This window comes from Loxodonta africana, chromosome 1, assembly GCF_030014295.1.
Source record: "Loxodonta africana isolate mLoxAfr1 chromosome 1, mLoxAfr1.hap2, whole genome shotgun sequence".
Classification (NCBI taxonomy): domain Eukaryota; kingdom Metazoa; phylum Chordata; class Mammalia; order Proboscidea; family Elephantidae; genus Loxodonta; species Loxodonta africana.
In genome coordinates, this window is record NC_087342.1 from 35,395,392 (window position 1) to 35,411,536 (window position 16,145).

Here is a 16,145-nt window from a genome sequence, read left to right on the forward strand (position 1 = left end):
AAATTTGGTTTAAAACATTTTATTTCTTACCAAGTATGTTTTTGCTTACCTTGTTTTATTATATTCATTTCTATCCCACTATCTTCCTTTTGATAATTCCCTTTAGTTTGTATTTTTTTTTTTCCTTTTCCCATTTGAGGTCTTTTAGGAAGTCTATCCTAAAATGTTTAGGTACAAATACTTGCATACAGGTAGGGAGCTTGCTATTAATATAAAAATATAGATGTCACTCAGTATAAATTGTTGCCTGTTATATAAAAATGATTTTCCTGAGATAATCGTATCTTATTTTTATAAGTAAAATGTTTTGTTTTAATAGCATTTTAAAGAAGTGGTTTTCCTTTTTAAAATATTTCTGAAATAACCTGGAATATACTATAAATACCTTCCCTATATCTCAACTTTTAGGTGGCAGAACAAATAAAAGGGAATTCAGAATTCTTGTTTTGTGCTGAAGCTTGATATCAAATATAACTCTGAATACAAGGGGCTTACTAAGCCCCCCCCCCCGGCTCATTTTATTCAAGGGATGCAATTAAAATTAAAAAAAAAATTATAAACAAAAAATATATTTACACAATAGAATTGAGAGCCCAGAAGTAACCTGTATACCGGTAGTTCGGCTTTCCACAAGGGTCCCAGGATCATTCACTGGGGGAAAGCATAGGCGCTTCATCACGTGGTGCTGGAACAATTGAATAAATGTGGACTCCTGCCTCATGTTGTATATAAAAATTACCTAAAATGTATCAAAGACCTAAATGTAAGAACTAAACTATAAAATCCTTAGAAGTAAACTTAGGTGTACATCTTCATGACCTTTGAGTAGGCACTGGTTAAATTTGACATCAAAAGTACAAGAACAAAAGAAAAAAATAGGTGAATTTAACTTCCTCAAAATTAAAAGCTTGTACATCAAAGGGCACTAACAAGAAAGTGAAAAGACAGCCTCTGTCAAATGGAAGGAAATATTTGCAAATCATATATCCAGTAAGGGTCTGGTATCCAGATATAAAGAACTCTTAGAGCTCAACAATAAAAAAGACAAACTTGCTAAAAAATGGGCAAAGGATTTATATAGACATTTCTCCAAGGAGGAAACACAAATGGCCAGTAAGAACATGAAAGTATGCTCAACATCCTTAGTCATTAAAAAACCCAAACCAAACCCGATGCCGTCAAGTCATTTCCGACTCATAGTGACCCTAAAGGACAGAGTAGAGCTGCCCCATAGAGTTTCCAAGGAGCGCCTGGTGGATTCAAACTGCCGACCTTTTGGTTAGCAGCAGTAGCTCTTAACCACTACGCCACCAGGGTTTCCTCTTTAGTCAGTAGGGAAATGCAAATCAAAACCACATTGAGATACACTTCATACCTACTACCTACCAGTACCATGGAGTCTGTTCCCACTCAGGGAGACCCCACGTGTGTCAGAGTAGAACTGTGTTCCAGAGGGTTTTCACTGGTTGCTTTTTCAGAAGTAGATCACCAGGCTTTTCTTCCAAGGTACCTCTGGGTGGACTCAAACCTCCAACCTTTCAGTTAGCAGACCAGAATGTTAACTGCACCACCCAGGGACTCCATCAAATAGTTCAGCCACTGTGAAAAACAGCTTGGCAGTTTCTGAAAACATTTAAAGTTTCCTTGCTGTTGTTGTTGTTAGGTGTCATCGAGTCAGTTCCATTTGATAGATTCGATACTGCAGAAGTTGGTAAAAATCTTCAGTTTCTTCATCTTTGGCCTTAATGGTTGGTGTATAAGTTTGAATAATAGTTGTATTAACTGGTCTTCCTTGTAGGTGTATGGGTATTATCCTATCACTGACAGCATTGAACTTCAGGATAAATCTTGAAATGTTCTTTTTGACGATGAATGCAACCCCATTCCTCTTCAATTTGTCATTTCCAGCATAGTAGACCATATGATTGATTCAAAATGGCCAATACCAGTCCATTTCAGCTCACTAATGCCTAGGGTATCGATCTTTATGTGTCCCATTTCATTTTTGACGACTTCAATTTTCCTAGATTCTTATTTCGCACATTCCACATTCCGATTATTAATGGATGTTTGTAGCTGTTTCTTCTCTTTTGGAGTCATGCCATATCAGCAGTTGAAGGTCCTGAAGGCTTTACTCCATCCACATCATTAAGGTCAACTCTCCTTTGAGGAGGCAGCTCTTCCCCAGTTGTATTTTGAGTGCCTTCCAACCTAGTGGCTCATCTTCCTGCACTGTATCAATGTACTACAAGTTTCTTTACGACTCATTAATTCTAGTCCTAGATATATTACTCAAGAGAATTAAAAACATGTTCACTCAAAACTTGTACAGGAAGGTTCGTAACATCATTTTTCAAAATAGAAAGTGAAACTAACAAAATATTCATCAGCAGACTAATGGATAAACAAAATGTATATTTTTCAGACGTGGAATATTATTCATACGTAAAAATGGGTGAAACTCAAAAATATTATGCTAAGTGAAAGAAGTTAGTCACAGAAGGTCACATACTATATGACTCTACTGACGTGAAAGGTCCAGAACAGGTAAATTTATAGCAGAAAGTAGGTTGGTGATTGCCAGCAAACGGGGAGGAGAAAGATAGGAGGCATGAAGTTTCTTTTCAGGGTTATGGAAATATTCTGGAATTAGATGGTGGTGATTACAACAATATTGTGAGTATATTAACCACTGAGTTATTCACTTTAAAATGGTTAAAATGATGAATATTATATGTGTTATCTCAATAAAAACTTTTTTAACAATAAAGATTATGTGGTACAGTGAAAAAAGTATATATGCAAATTTTTTAAAAATAATACAGCATTATTTTTAATCATATCAAGAGGCTCCCACATCTAAACATGTTGTAACCATCTTTCTTCAGAATTCCAGGAAAGCGTGTAATGATGCTACGCTTGTTCAGGTAAAGTATTTTTTTTTTTCTCTTTTAGTAATTCACATGAAGTAGCTTGACACTGAATGCAAATGGCATTCAGGTTCTTTTTATTAGTACTTAATACTGTATGAAAACGGAGCCCTGGTGGCACAGTGGTTAAGAGCTCGGCTGCTAACCAAAAGGTCAGCAGTTCCAGTCTACCAGCTGCTCCTTGGAAACCCTATGGGGCAGTTCTACTCTGTCCTATAGGGTCACTGTGAGTCAGAATCGACTCAACGGCAGTGAATTTTTTTATTTGAAAATACTTTATTTGTCAAATGTACAGTACAAGGGCTTCTTGAAGCATACTATTAAAGGTTCTGCAGACAAGTAAGTCCTATAAAAATATATAGATTCATGTAAATATAGCATATGCCCCTTTGTAAGTAGTTTCTGATGTGTGTATGTGTGTGTGTGTACGTGTGCCCTAAGTAAACATTTGTTTTTCTTACAGAAACTCTTAGGAGAGTTTGATTGGTTTAATTAATATTATTTTTTAAGGAAACATTTTATGTGCTGTACATATGTAAACCTAGCTTTCTGTTACCAAACCAAAAAAGGAAACTCATTGCCATTGAGTCGATTCTGACTCCCAGCAACCCTGTAGGACAGAGTAGAAGTGCCCCATAGGGTTTGCAAGACTGTAATCTTTATGACACTAGACTGCCACATTTTTCTCCCTTGGAGCACCTCATGGGTTCGAATTGTCAACCGTTCATTTAGCATGTGAGCGCTTTACCACTGTGCTACTTGGGCTCCTGACTTTTTTGTAGACAATTAAAATTATAAATATTTTACTTTTTGAGCTTCTATTCTATTATTAAATTTTTATTTGTGGTTAGTATTTTACTAAAGTTTACAGAAATGTCTTTTTTTTTTTTTAAATAGTCTGTAGAACATATTCTCATCTCTAGTGGCAAATAGGATCATTTAATCATGCTTTATTTTTTTGAGCAACATGTTGATCCCATAACAACTCTGAAATTATATTAAATTATCTTCATAATTTAATAAAACATAAGATTGTTTTATGTCTACTTTTTTCCTCTACTAATTGTTTCTAGGTTTAAGTTCTTTTCTGAACCATGGCTAAGGTAAAGAATAACATTTTTATTGCTTTCTAAAAGATCACATCAAACATGGACTCCATGGGTCAAATACAAATGCGAACAAGACGTTCGCTGAGGGGTCACCTAGCTAAAATTTATGCTATGCACTGCGGATATGATTCAAGGTTTGTACCTGTTGTTTTCAAACTATCCACAGAATTATTTTTGCTAAGAATCATCATTTGCATTTTATTTGTTTAAAAACAAACTCTGTATGAAATGTTTGCAGAAAGTGTATCCATTATGAACACTTTGCTTTCACTAAAAATATTCACTGACATCTTAAAAGTTTAAAAACCTTTAATATGGAAAGTAAATGTGCCTGAAAAATCTCCATCATTCATACAGTGGAATGTTATTCAGCCTTACAGAGAACTGCAGTCCTGATGCATGCTATGCATGGGTGAACCTTGAAAACGTGATGCTGTAATAAGTCAGGCACCAAGCTCTTATGGGGGAATATGTAAATTAAATAACTGACAGCTGACGTAAAGCTAAGCCAAATGCTTTGTTCTTTATCTTAGAGAAGTTTAAGATCAAAATAATTTACACATTGATATAGCAAACTTTTAACGCAAAATACCAAAACCAAAAAAAACCAAACCCGTTGCTGTGGAGTCGATTCCAGCTCCTAGCTACGCTACAGGACAGAGTAGAACTGCCGTATAGGGTTTCCAAGGAGCAGCTGGTGGATTCAAACTGCCGGCCTTTTGGTTAGCAGCCGTAGCTCTTAACCACTGCACCACCAGGGCTCCAAGTATGATTACTTGAAAAAATGTTAGTGGTTCTTGATTTCCTTAAACATTTTTTAAGAGTTAAATCTTCATAGGTAAACAAGTATCACCAAGGAACCTACTGCACTTAGTCTTCCTCCTCATTCTGATGATCAGCCCTTGACCCAAGGCTGTGCCGTCCTCATGTGCAGGTCAGAGCAGGTGCACGCAGTGCTTTTCAGCCTTACTTTAGTGCGAGAAAAAGGAGCCTTGGTGGTGCAGTGGTTAACGCTCTCAGCAGCTAACCAAAAGTTTGGTGGTTTGAACCAATCAGCCACCCGTGGAATAAAGGTGTGGCAGTCTGCTTCTGTAAAGATTTACAGCCTTGGAAACCCTATGGGGGCAGTTCTTCTCAGTCCTGTAGGGTTGCTTTTGAGTCATAATCAACTCAAGGGCAGTGGATTAGTTCAGTGGGTAGTACAAGAGGCTCCAAGCCTTTTCAGTGATTTAAGAGCGACATGTGCAGGAAGTGAAGGTGATTGTGATGAAGAATTTGTCTGGAATATAGTAGGGGTTGGTTCAATAGTTCAGAGTAAGGGCACATTTACCTAACGTTAAAGGGCAAATACGAATTGTCTGTAAGTCTGACCTTCGTAAAGTGAGGACTTACTGTACTAATTATTTAGCTGACTCCATACTCCTTAGGTAGCTGTGAGTTGAAATCAACTTGACAGCAACTTTTTTTTTTTTTTTTGATATTCCTTAGCATGGCAAACAAGCCTTTCTACAATCTGAGTCTCACCTGCTTTTCTAAATTTATTTTTCCTGTTTCTCACAAACTGTATACAACTGAAATATTCATAGTTCCTGAAACACTTTCACTGTGTTTTTCTGCCTTTTGTCATTGATCATACTTTACCCTTCTCTTAGAATATAGACTTTTCTTTAGCTCCCAAAATTGTGCTTTTCGAGACACATTCCCTTTTACGAGGCTTTACTTGATTAACTCAACTAGCACTGCTTTCTTTTTCACTGTCCTATAGGCTTTTTTTTTTTTTATACCACTCCTCTGACATGTTTCACTTACTTGAATTATTATGATTAAGTTAAATGTCTTCTCTCCACCACTGAGGTAGGTCTCAAGGGCAGAAGTATGGCCTGTGTTGTACCTATAATGCTTTCAAAGGCTCTCAATTAATGTTTTTAGATTGAGTAAAATAAGACTGTTTGGCTTGCGTATACTCCATCGTCTGTTAAATTTCAGTAAGTCAGTAAATACTAAACCAGTCAGCTGGTATCTACCAGAATCTTGAATGAGAACTAAAATGTTGCCACCATGAAAAAGTTGAATTATCACCAGAGATGTTTTTAGTCCATTGCTAAGTCTTATTTTATGTTAAAAACTTTTGGCATGCAGCATTTTTTTTTAAAGTTGGGAGAATATTTTTGGTATCAAGTTATTAACTAGAAAAATGGTAATTTTTCTTTTCTGAATTGTTCTATATTGATGCAGTGTGTAACTAATTTAAATTACTTTTTTTCCCCTAAGTATTGAATTATTTTTGTGTTTGTTCTTCTAGGCTACTAGTCAGTGCTTCCCAAGATGGAAAATTAATTATTTGGGATAGCTATACAACAAATAAGGTAGAATTTTATGATCATTCTTTTAAATGACCTTGTATTGGGTTTGCCATCCACTGATTCTTTCCTTTATTCTACTTCAGACTTTAATTTCTTTCTGGGAGAAATTGATCCCATTTATTCTAATCTAGATCCTCTCTTTAGGCTTAAACCCATTGCTGTTGAGTCAATTCCAACTCATAGCGACCCTATAGGACAGAGTAGAACTGCCCCACAGAGTTTCCAAGGAGCGCCTGGCGGATTCAAACTGCCGACCCTTTCGTTAACAGCCGTAGCACTTAACCGCTACACCACCAGGGTTTCCACTTTAGGCTTAGTGCTTGCTTTCTATTCCCAAGGACAACTACAAGAATATTACTCAGTGTGTTTTACCTGAGTCTCCTGTTTCATATTTGAATATTAGAAAGAATGATACACCATTTTTATATGTAAATTTTTTTTTTTTTTTTTTCAAATCTCATTCCTAATACGACAATGACCCTGAATTTTTTATTTCTGGTTGTGGGCAAGCCAAATGGCTAGTTTAAACCTTTTTTTGGTCCACTCAGATATTGATTTGAAATTCTGGACTGCTTAGAAGGTATGGTAAATTGGAGGTACATTAGAATTTGTTTAGATTTCTAGGTGGTGAAAGATTATGGATCCTGATATGACCACCGGAAGGATCCCTGGCTTGAAGTTGTTGAGTGGTAGTGAAAAAGTTTCAGAAGTACTTGCACACGTCAGATACCTTTAGGTTCTGTATGCACTTATATCACTGTTTTTGTGAAACATTTGAAAATACTATTCCGAGAAATAAGCAATAGCTTCAGCCTGATGGAAATTTTAAAGCTAGTCAAGACAATTATTGTAACAGAACAGTTTTTTTATGTCGTTGTTGTTAGGTGCCATTGAGTCAGTTCCAATAAATAGCGACCCTATGCACAACAGAACAAAACACTGCCCCCGGTCCTGCGCCATCCTCACAATTGTTGCGATGCTTGAACCCATTGTTGCAGCCACTGCCAGCTGTTTCTTCTCATTTTGAGTTGTGCCACATCAGCAAATGAAGGTCCCAAAAGCTTGACTCCATCCACGTCATTAAGGTCGACTCTACGTTGAGGAGGCAGCTCTTCCCAAGTCGTCTTTTGAGTGCCTTCCAACCTGGGGGGCTCATCTTCCAGCATTATATCAGACAATGTTCCACTGCTATTTGTAAGGTTTTCACTGGCTAATTCTTTTCAGAAGTAGACTAAGTAGACTACTGGGTCCTTCTTCCTAGCCTGTCTTAGTCTGGAAGCCCATCTGAAACCTGTCCACCATGGGTGACCCTGCTGGTATCTGAATACTAGTGGCATAGCTCACAGCATTACAGCAACACATGAGTCCCCACAGTATGACAAACTGGCTGATGCTTTTTTATGTTAATCAGCATTAAACCTGTATCTTGTTCCTAAAACAAAATAATTTTTTCTGTGGTTTAAAAATGTCATTTTAGATTAAATGAGAACGCAGTAGTAATTAAATAATGTGTTGATTTCCCATATAGACAATTTGTCCTTGCTGTTCACTAACAGGTTATATTTTGCTACCTGACCTGTACTTGATTGGTGTTGCATAACAAGGCACCAGACAGGGACGTGACTAGATCAGTGGAAAACTGTTGCCTTTGTTGGAATGGGATTGCAGCATGTGCCCTGTTAAGAGAAGGATGTGGTGGCATCTCTTTTAATTGTTCAGAAAATTCCTTTTTTGAGCACTGTGGCACAAAGAATTTTGTTAAAATCTTTAACATATAACACTTGATTTTTCAAATGGCTGTATTAGCATTACAACATATTTGTGTCTTTGCTTCTATTACAAGATTGATTTCTGAAGAGAGTACTTTTTTGTTCTTTTGCAGCTTTTATCTCTATTTCCACTTTTCCTTTTTTTTTTTTTTTGAATATTGTGTTTTAGGTAAAAGTTTGCATAGCAAAGTAAGGGTTCCCATTTAACAGTTTTTGTACAAATTGTTCCATGCCATTGGTTAGTTTTTGCAGTGTGTCAGTGTTCTCATTATTTCCATTCTGACTGTTCTGTTTCCATTTATCTAGCTTCCCTGCCCCTCCTTGACTTTTCGTCTTTGCTTTTGAGTAAATGTTGACCACTTGGTCTCGTATAGTTGATTGTTTAATGGATCACATTCCTCAGAGGTGATATTTTTTATTTTATAAGCTAATGTATTATTTGGCTGAAGGGAGATATCCAGGAGTGGCTTCATTCCAAGTTAAAACAGTATCTTAAGGCAATAGTCTTGGGGGTTCCTCTAGTCTATATCAGTCCCGTAAGACTGGTCTTTTTGAGGAATTTGAGGTTTTTTCGGCATTTTTCTCCCATTACATCCAAGACCTTCAATTGTGTTCTTGGTCAGAATGGTTGGTAGTGATAACTGGGCACCATCTAGTACTTTTGGTCTCAGGCTAGAAGAGGCAGTGGGCAGTTAGTCCTGTGATCTAGTTTCTTCATTGAGTCTTTGGTTTCCTTCATTCTCTTTTGCTGCAGATGGGAAGAGACCAATAGTTGTATCTTAGATGGCTGCTTGCAAGCTTGAAAAGAACACTTTTTAAATTCAAATGATTTGATGGTATGGAAAAAAAATAGGCATTTTAATGTGGATTAGTATTTTATTTTTCATTGTTCACGTTCTCAAACCATAGCCATCTTTATTTTATTTGGTATATCCTTCATAGCAGGATTTAATTTTTAGTGTATTTGCTTCTGTGCCAATAGGTTTGAAAACCTGGTGATTGTTTTCCTAATCTTTATTTAGTAATAGTCTTTGTGCATGGCATTTGTTCTGCAGATGCATGCGATTCCTCTGAGGTCCTCGTGGGTGATGACCTGTGCCTATGCTCCCTCTGGTAATTATGTTGCTTGTGGAGGATTGGACAATATCTGCTCCATATACAACTTAAAAACCAGAGAGGGAAATGTGAGAGTGAGCTGAGAGTTACCAGGTCACTCAGGTGAGCTCCACTAATGTTATCCTTTCCTTAGATTCCCTTCTTAGAATAAGCTGGTCAAGGAGAACAAGTTACAAATTGTTCTCAGCTGGCTAAGGGGTGGGTATTGAGTGAGAGAGTAGAAATTACTGTGCATCAGGGAAGCAGTGATGACTTTTAATCATGCAAGTGGTAATCATAATTTTATTTTTCTTTCAAAAATAGCTGGACTATTTTTATAAAAATGTTAAATTTACTGCAAAGAATTCAAACAATAATGAAAAATGCAAGAAGAAAGCAAATATATTTTTTCATATTTTCTTTTGCTATATAATTAAGAGATTTTGGCATCTGTACTCAATCACAAAATTGAAAATATGTTTTAAGAATATATTTATGGCTTGGAAACACTGAATTTCTGTTATGGGTGATGGAAAAAATTGGAAACAGTGGTGATGGTTGTACAACATGATGAACGTATTTGATGTCACTGAATTGTACACTTAAAAAGTGTTGAAATGGCAAATGTTTTATATATATTTTTACCACAATAAAAAAGAATGTATTCATGAAGTATTTATCATTATGTGATAGTGTGTTGTGTGATTTGCAGTGCGTGCACCATAGTCCAGCAGTACAGTGCTTGCTCAGCAGTGCTAGTTTATTGTTGCTCTGGTTTCTGCCCTTCTGGGCTTCGGCAGTGCTACTTGACCATGCTTCCACACATCTCTGGAATGACCTTTTCCTGCCCTTTCCATATGTTGAAACGATGATGAATGCTGAGCTTTCAGAAGCCACATCTTTCATGAAGCCTTCCCTGCTGCTGCTGTCCTAATTTCTCATAACACTTTCTTACGTATTTCTCCAAGGTGCTTAACACAGTCTACTGTAGACCATAGTTGTTTGTGTAGAGGAGCATATCTCCCTCCTGGGGAATTGTCAAGGCACCCTGGTGGCGTAGTGGTTAAGTGCTTGGCTGCTAACTGAAATGTTAGCAATTTGAACCCACCCAGTGGCTCCACGGGAGAAAAGACGTGGCGACCAGCTCCCATGAAGTTTACAGCCTATGAAACCCTATGAGGCAGCTCTACTCTGTCCTATAGGGTCACTGTGAGTCAAAATTGACTCAGTGGCAACTAATGATAACAACAGGTAATTGTCTTAGGTGGCAGTGAATTACTCAACTTAATAACTTTCAGAGTACCCAGCACAATGTCATTGGCCCAATAAGTGTCTAAGATGGGTTTGTTGGATAAAGTGTAGTTGCAGACAGCTTACAGTTTGAAGTAATTAAAAGTAGCACTATAGCTTATACTGACAGAACAGCTGGTGGATAGGTATTATATTTTTAAAAATACATCTCACTATTTTATACTTTAATTGAGTTATTCAATCAGTGATATCCTAAAATTTGCTGTTCTCTGCACTGTAGGCTACTTGTCCTGCTGCCATTTTTTAGATGACAGCCAAATTGTAACAAGTTCAGGAGATACAGCTTGGTAAGTTTGTTTCAGAAGAACATTGACTTGGGGGTTAGGTGTGGCACTAGGAACTAACATAAGAGATAATAGCCATTAAGTGTGTGTTTATCCATTTTTAATTATAGTGCTTTATGGGACATCGAAACCGCCCAGCAGACCACCACATTCCCTGGTCGTTCTGGAGATGTGATGAGTCTCTCTCTAAGTCCTGATATGAGAACTTTTGTTTCTGGTGCCTGTGATGCCTCCTCCAGACTCTGGGATATTCGAGATGGGATGTGTCGACAGTCCTTCACTGGACATGTGTCAGACATTAATGCTGTCAGTGTAAGTGAAGAGCTTCCTCAGAGAAGCTGATTGTGCGTTTAGAGCGTTGAGCCGCATAGCATGATTTTTAAAGCAAGTTGCTTTCAAGGATTCTGATAAACAATGTGCTCTTATAACACGAACCCCCACGTAATAAACGTTCTAGTCAGGAAAACAGGTTTTTATTTGCAAGCGAACAATAAGTTTTATTTCCAAGATTAGAGTGATAGATCGATCAGCTTGAACAAACAAGCAGGCCATGGATGTACGCAGCAGTGTACGTATTCAGTTGAGAAAAAAGCCCCATATCTCTGGGGCCAGAGGGAACAACCCAAAGAGAGAACAATCAGGAAGGAAAAGGCAGCTCTTCGGTATAGAGTATAAAGTTGGAAATCTTTCTTACCCCAAAGTCTGTTGTTACACTGCCTTACATGATCTTTGTATATGTCTATGGAATAAATGTTTGCTGATTTTCTTTCTAGCTTTTTCCAAACGGATATGCCTTTGCCACTGGCTCTGATGACACCACTTGCCGGCTCTTTGACCTTCGTGCAGACCAAGAGTTATTATTATATTCTTTCATGACAATATTATCTGTGGAATCACTTCTGTAGCTTTCTCAAAAAGTGGGCGCCTCCTGTTAGCTGGTTATGATGACTTCAATTGTAATGTATGGTACACGCTAAAAGGAGATCGTGCAGGTTAGTAAATAAGTACACATTAGGTTCATTTTCTTACAGTTTTGTCAGGAAACGTGAAGAGGTTTCCATCTTGCGGTATTCCAGGGCCTCCATGCACGTGCTGGAGATGTGGAAAATGGCAGCCAAGCGGTTCTCGGTCACCTTGTTGTTGTCATCCTTTGAGGGCAGCTATGGTCCATAAACTAACATTTATACTTCCGTTTCCCAAAGAGTAACGTCTAGCTCTGTATTTACTTGTTTGGTAATTTTTGGCATATAGTTTAGTAAATATGATTCAGTATTTTTTTTTTTAAATCACTCTTTTCTAGCCTGATAGGAAACCTTTCTGCTGCTGTGAATCATCTTTTGGAGCAGACCTTGTATGAGATAGGACCTAGAAGACTTTGAGTTCTCTGCTGCAGGTTCCAAAGTACTACAGAGCACGTCAGGCCATACTGGGGACTGTCACTGATAAAAACTTAATGTAATGTTTAAATTTAAAAAAAAAATTAAATTTTTACTTATACATAGTTTAAGGAATAAAATGGTTATTCATGCCTTGTTAACAAAAAACAGCAGTCCTCTGACTCCAACGTGTATTTTTCTCCTCCCAAAGGCAGCTACTTTTGACTTTTTTTGGAATTTATTTTCATATCTTAAATAACATGCCTGTATTGCTGCTCCTGAGCCCTCGTGGAACAGTGGTTAAAGCGTTTGACTGCTAACCAGTCCCACTCTGTGGGAGAAAGATGTGGCAGTCTGCTTCCATAAAGATTTACAGCCTTGAAAACCCTATAGGGCAGTTTTACTCTGTCCTGTAGGGTCACTGTGGGTCAGGATCAACTCCTCAGCAGTGTGTTCTTTTTGTTTTATTGCTGCTATTTGATTTTTTTGTTTGTTTAAGTTTTAGGTTATCTGTTAATAACTTCTGGAAGATGAGGGTTTGCTTTCTTTCTTGAACATCTCTGTCCCCAACCACAGCCACATCCTTCCCATCCTGCATTTTTTCCTGTATACAACCCAAACCCACTGCCATCTAGTTGATTCTGACTGGACAGAGTAGAACTGCCCCATAGGGTTTCCAAGGCTGTAAATATTTTACAGAAGCAGACAGCACCGTCTTTCTCCCGCGGAGGCACTGGGTGGGTTCTAACCTTTTAACTAGTGAGCCTCAAGCCTCCTTTTCCCCATATAGGCGTATACCGTTTTGTTTAGAACAACACTCACTGTTTACATAAAAAGTATTTACTACTGAGTCATGAGGTATACTATGACTTGTTTTGCTATAACCAAAAACCAAAACCAAACCTGTTCTGTCAAGTCTATCCCAACTTATAACGAACCTACAGGACAGAGTGGAACTGTCCCGCAGCATTTTCAAGGAGCGCCTGGTGGATTTGAACTGCCAACCTTTTGGTTAGTGGTCATAGCACTTAACCACTACACACCAGGGTTTTCTCTTTTGCTTTCCAGCTTTTTAAATAGATACTTTCTGGAGTTAAGTCAATTTTTGGTTTATTTTTTGTTTTCTCTGTACTTCTCACTGGTTCATCCTCAGGCTTTCTGCTAGTTGTGGTATATGATATTTCATTCACTATGCTGGGGATCCAGTGGACCCTCTCAATCTAGAAACTCGGACCTTGCAGTACTGGAAAATTTGGGGGGCTTATTTCTTTGCAAATTTTTCTATCATTTATTTTTTTGCAAATTTTTCTATCGGTATTTTTCTCTTCTGGAACTTCGGTTATTTTTATGTTGGACCTCCTAGACTAGTCCTTTGACTTTATTGTATTTTCTTCTATTCTCCATGTGTGTCTTTTTTTGCTGTATGTTCTGGGAGAAATCCTCACCTTTTCCTTCAGCCTTTCTGTTAAGTTTTGCTTTTTTATTTTTCTATCATCTTTTTGAGAGCTATTTTGGTCTTTATTTTTTATGGTACCCATTCTTTTTTCATGAATGTAGTCTTTTGTTTCTTTGAGGTTATTAATGATAATTTTTTTTTAAAGTTTTCTCCTTTCAGCACTTTATTGTGTCTTCCAAGTTGCTTTTTTTTTTTCCTCCTGTTTACTGACTTCATTTCCAGTCTTTATTTTTGAAGTGTTTCTTCAAAAGCCTATGACTCTTAGCTATTTATTCATTTAAGAGTGGGTGCTAAAAATATTTGAAAGCTTTCTGCACTTGGTTGGGGCATATTGACTGTAGGCCTAACTGAAGTGCTATCTGACCAGGCTTTCTTTCACTGGGGAGCCCCTGGTGTATCTTAAGGTCTTTTTTCCCTGGGCTAGTCATTTTTTTTTTTTAGTCATAGTCCCCTGAGATGGACCTTCCTACGTGGAGTGTCTAAGCTGGCTGCCAGAGTTCAGAGGCTGATTTCAGAAGGAAAGTGTGTGTATTGGGGGGCGGGGGGAAGGGAGAACAATTAGCAAGTAAACTTTCTTTAGTTTCCATTTCAGCACAGTTTCACCAGTCTCAGCTATGTCTACTTTCCCCCAGGCAAGACATCCTGTTTTTCTTGCTCTGGCAAATAAATCTCTAGTCTTACGCCACAGTGCAGTATAGTTTGATTCTGATCACCTTCTAATGCAGTCTTATTTTAGCCCTACTTTGCCCCTACCTGGTTCCAAAGATACCTGGTTCCAGTAGTGTCTGACACTTTTGGGGGTTCTGCAGTATAATTTTGTTTCTTGGCTTACCAGATCTTTGGCTTTGAATTCAGCATTTTGGGATCCACTAACTCGGTTACCACCATCCAGCTTATAAAATTTTGTTGCCATCACCTGCCCTCATGTTGTCACAGTCCTTGTGGGTTTGTGCCCCTTTAGAGCCCCGTAAAGTTGTTGTGTTCCTAGGGAGTGGAGGCAATATCAGTGTTCCCAGGGGTTATTTTCTGACTCTTAAGAAACTGCAGAAAACTTGAGTTTTGTACAAGTTGATTTTTGGAAATATCCTGTTGCCCAAAGCCAATTGCTTTTTTTTAAGGCGTTAGGTGTTCTGCCTGGATTGAATCACTTGTTAGTATCTGTGACAAAATTGGGAGCCCTGGTGGAGTGGTTAAGAGCTCGGCTGCTAACCAAAAGTTTGGCAGTTCCAGCCTCTGCTTGGAAACCTTATGGGGCATGTCTACTGAACATGGGATTGCTATGAGTCGAAGCCAACGCGATGGCAGCTACCAACAACGACATGACAAAATGTGTTTGTCTTCCACGTTTTTAACGTGTGCTTGAATTTTAGTTTTGCTTTGTTTCTAGCTGACTTCAAACTTCAAGTTTGCTCAAATGGAACTTTTGCCTCATGGTTGAATCTTGATGTGTGAATTGCTAATTAATTCTCATCTCCAGTGCAACTTGGAGTATTTAGCAACAATATTCAGTTTTGTTATTTTAACCCATAGTGGGAAACTTTCCCATTGCAAAAATTTGTCGTACGGGAGGTACTGTGGGGAATATTAATGGTTAGACAAGATAATCTTCTCTTCCTGAGACTGAGTGAAAATGATGTGCTTCATTATATAGAGAGGTGATTCAGAGTCAAACACAATATATTGAAGAAAACATTCTTGAGAAATTGATATGTTCTGTTTTCTTCTTTGTCACATGGAGCCTCTATGAGTTGAAATCGACTTGATGGCACCTAAAAACAACAATAACTTTTTCTTTTACCTTTTACATTTCTCAGTTTTCTCCCAGATATTTGGTAGTATTTTGTCCTATGTGGTGGTCAGATATCAAGTGAGTTTAACTTTAATATGCAAAATAAACTAAAACCAGATGTGTTGAAGGTTTCAGGAAGTTATAATCCACAATGATTTATCTGTCCCGGTCATTCCAGTGTTTGATGGTTAGCAGAAGAAAGTAAATAAATTATGTTGGTCTTTTTGGAAGTGGTGATGTAAGACAAGTTCATTCTTATGTTTTTGTGATTCCTTTTTTTTTTTTTTTTTTGGCAAAAGACTGTTTCACTGAACGTCATTTAAATTTTTGTTTTTGTTTTAGAGAAAATAGCATAGCTCAGTAGCAAAATTTTGACTGTGATATAGAATGAACTTACTAGAGATGTAGAATAAAATTCTACGTTTTCCTAGATGTAAGAAAACTTAATCATAAAATAACATTTCAAAATTAAAAACACGAATTGATGCACATCGTAAAAATTTTAAGTATTTTGAAGTACATGTTCAGCTTGCTTCTGACCCTCCATTTTCCCCCTCAGAAAAACCTGTTAGTTTTTAAGCACTGCTCTATTGATCGCTTATGTATATATTTGTTTAATTCTAAAACTCTGCAGACTTTTTACTCAACCTCTTTTTTTTCCAG

General features: G+C 37.5%; 1 protein-coding gene across 1 annotated transcript in view; it reads left to right on the forward strand.

The window, feature by feature from the left end:
* Nucleotides 1-16,145, forward strand: part of GNB4 (G protein subunit beta 4) — a 52,388-nt gene that overhangs the window by 5,234 nt on the left and 31,009 nt on the right. The window contains 8 exon segments of the mRNA XM_010592772.3: nt 2,889-2,927; nt 4,067-4,173; nt 6,342-6,405; nt 9,227-9,389; nt 10,798-10,864; nt 10,972-11,173; nt 11,635-11,730; nt 11,733-11,853. Of these exon segments, the coding sequence (XP_010591074.3) occupies nt 2,889-2,927; nt 4,067-4,173; nt 6,342-6,405; nt 9,227-9,389; nt 10,798-10,864; nt 10,972-11,173; nt 11,635-11,730; nt 11,733-11,853 (859 nt within the window).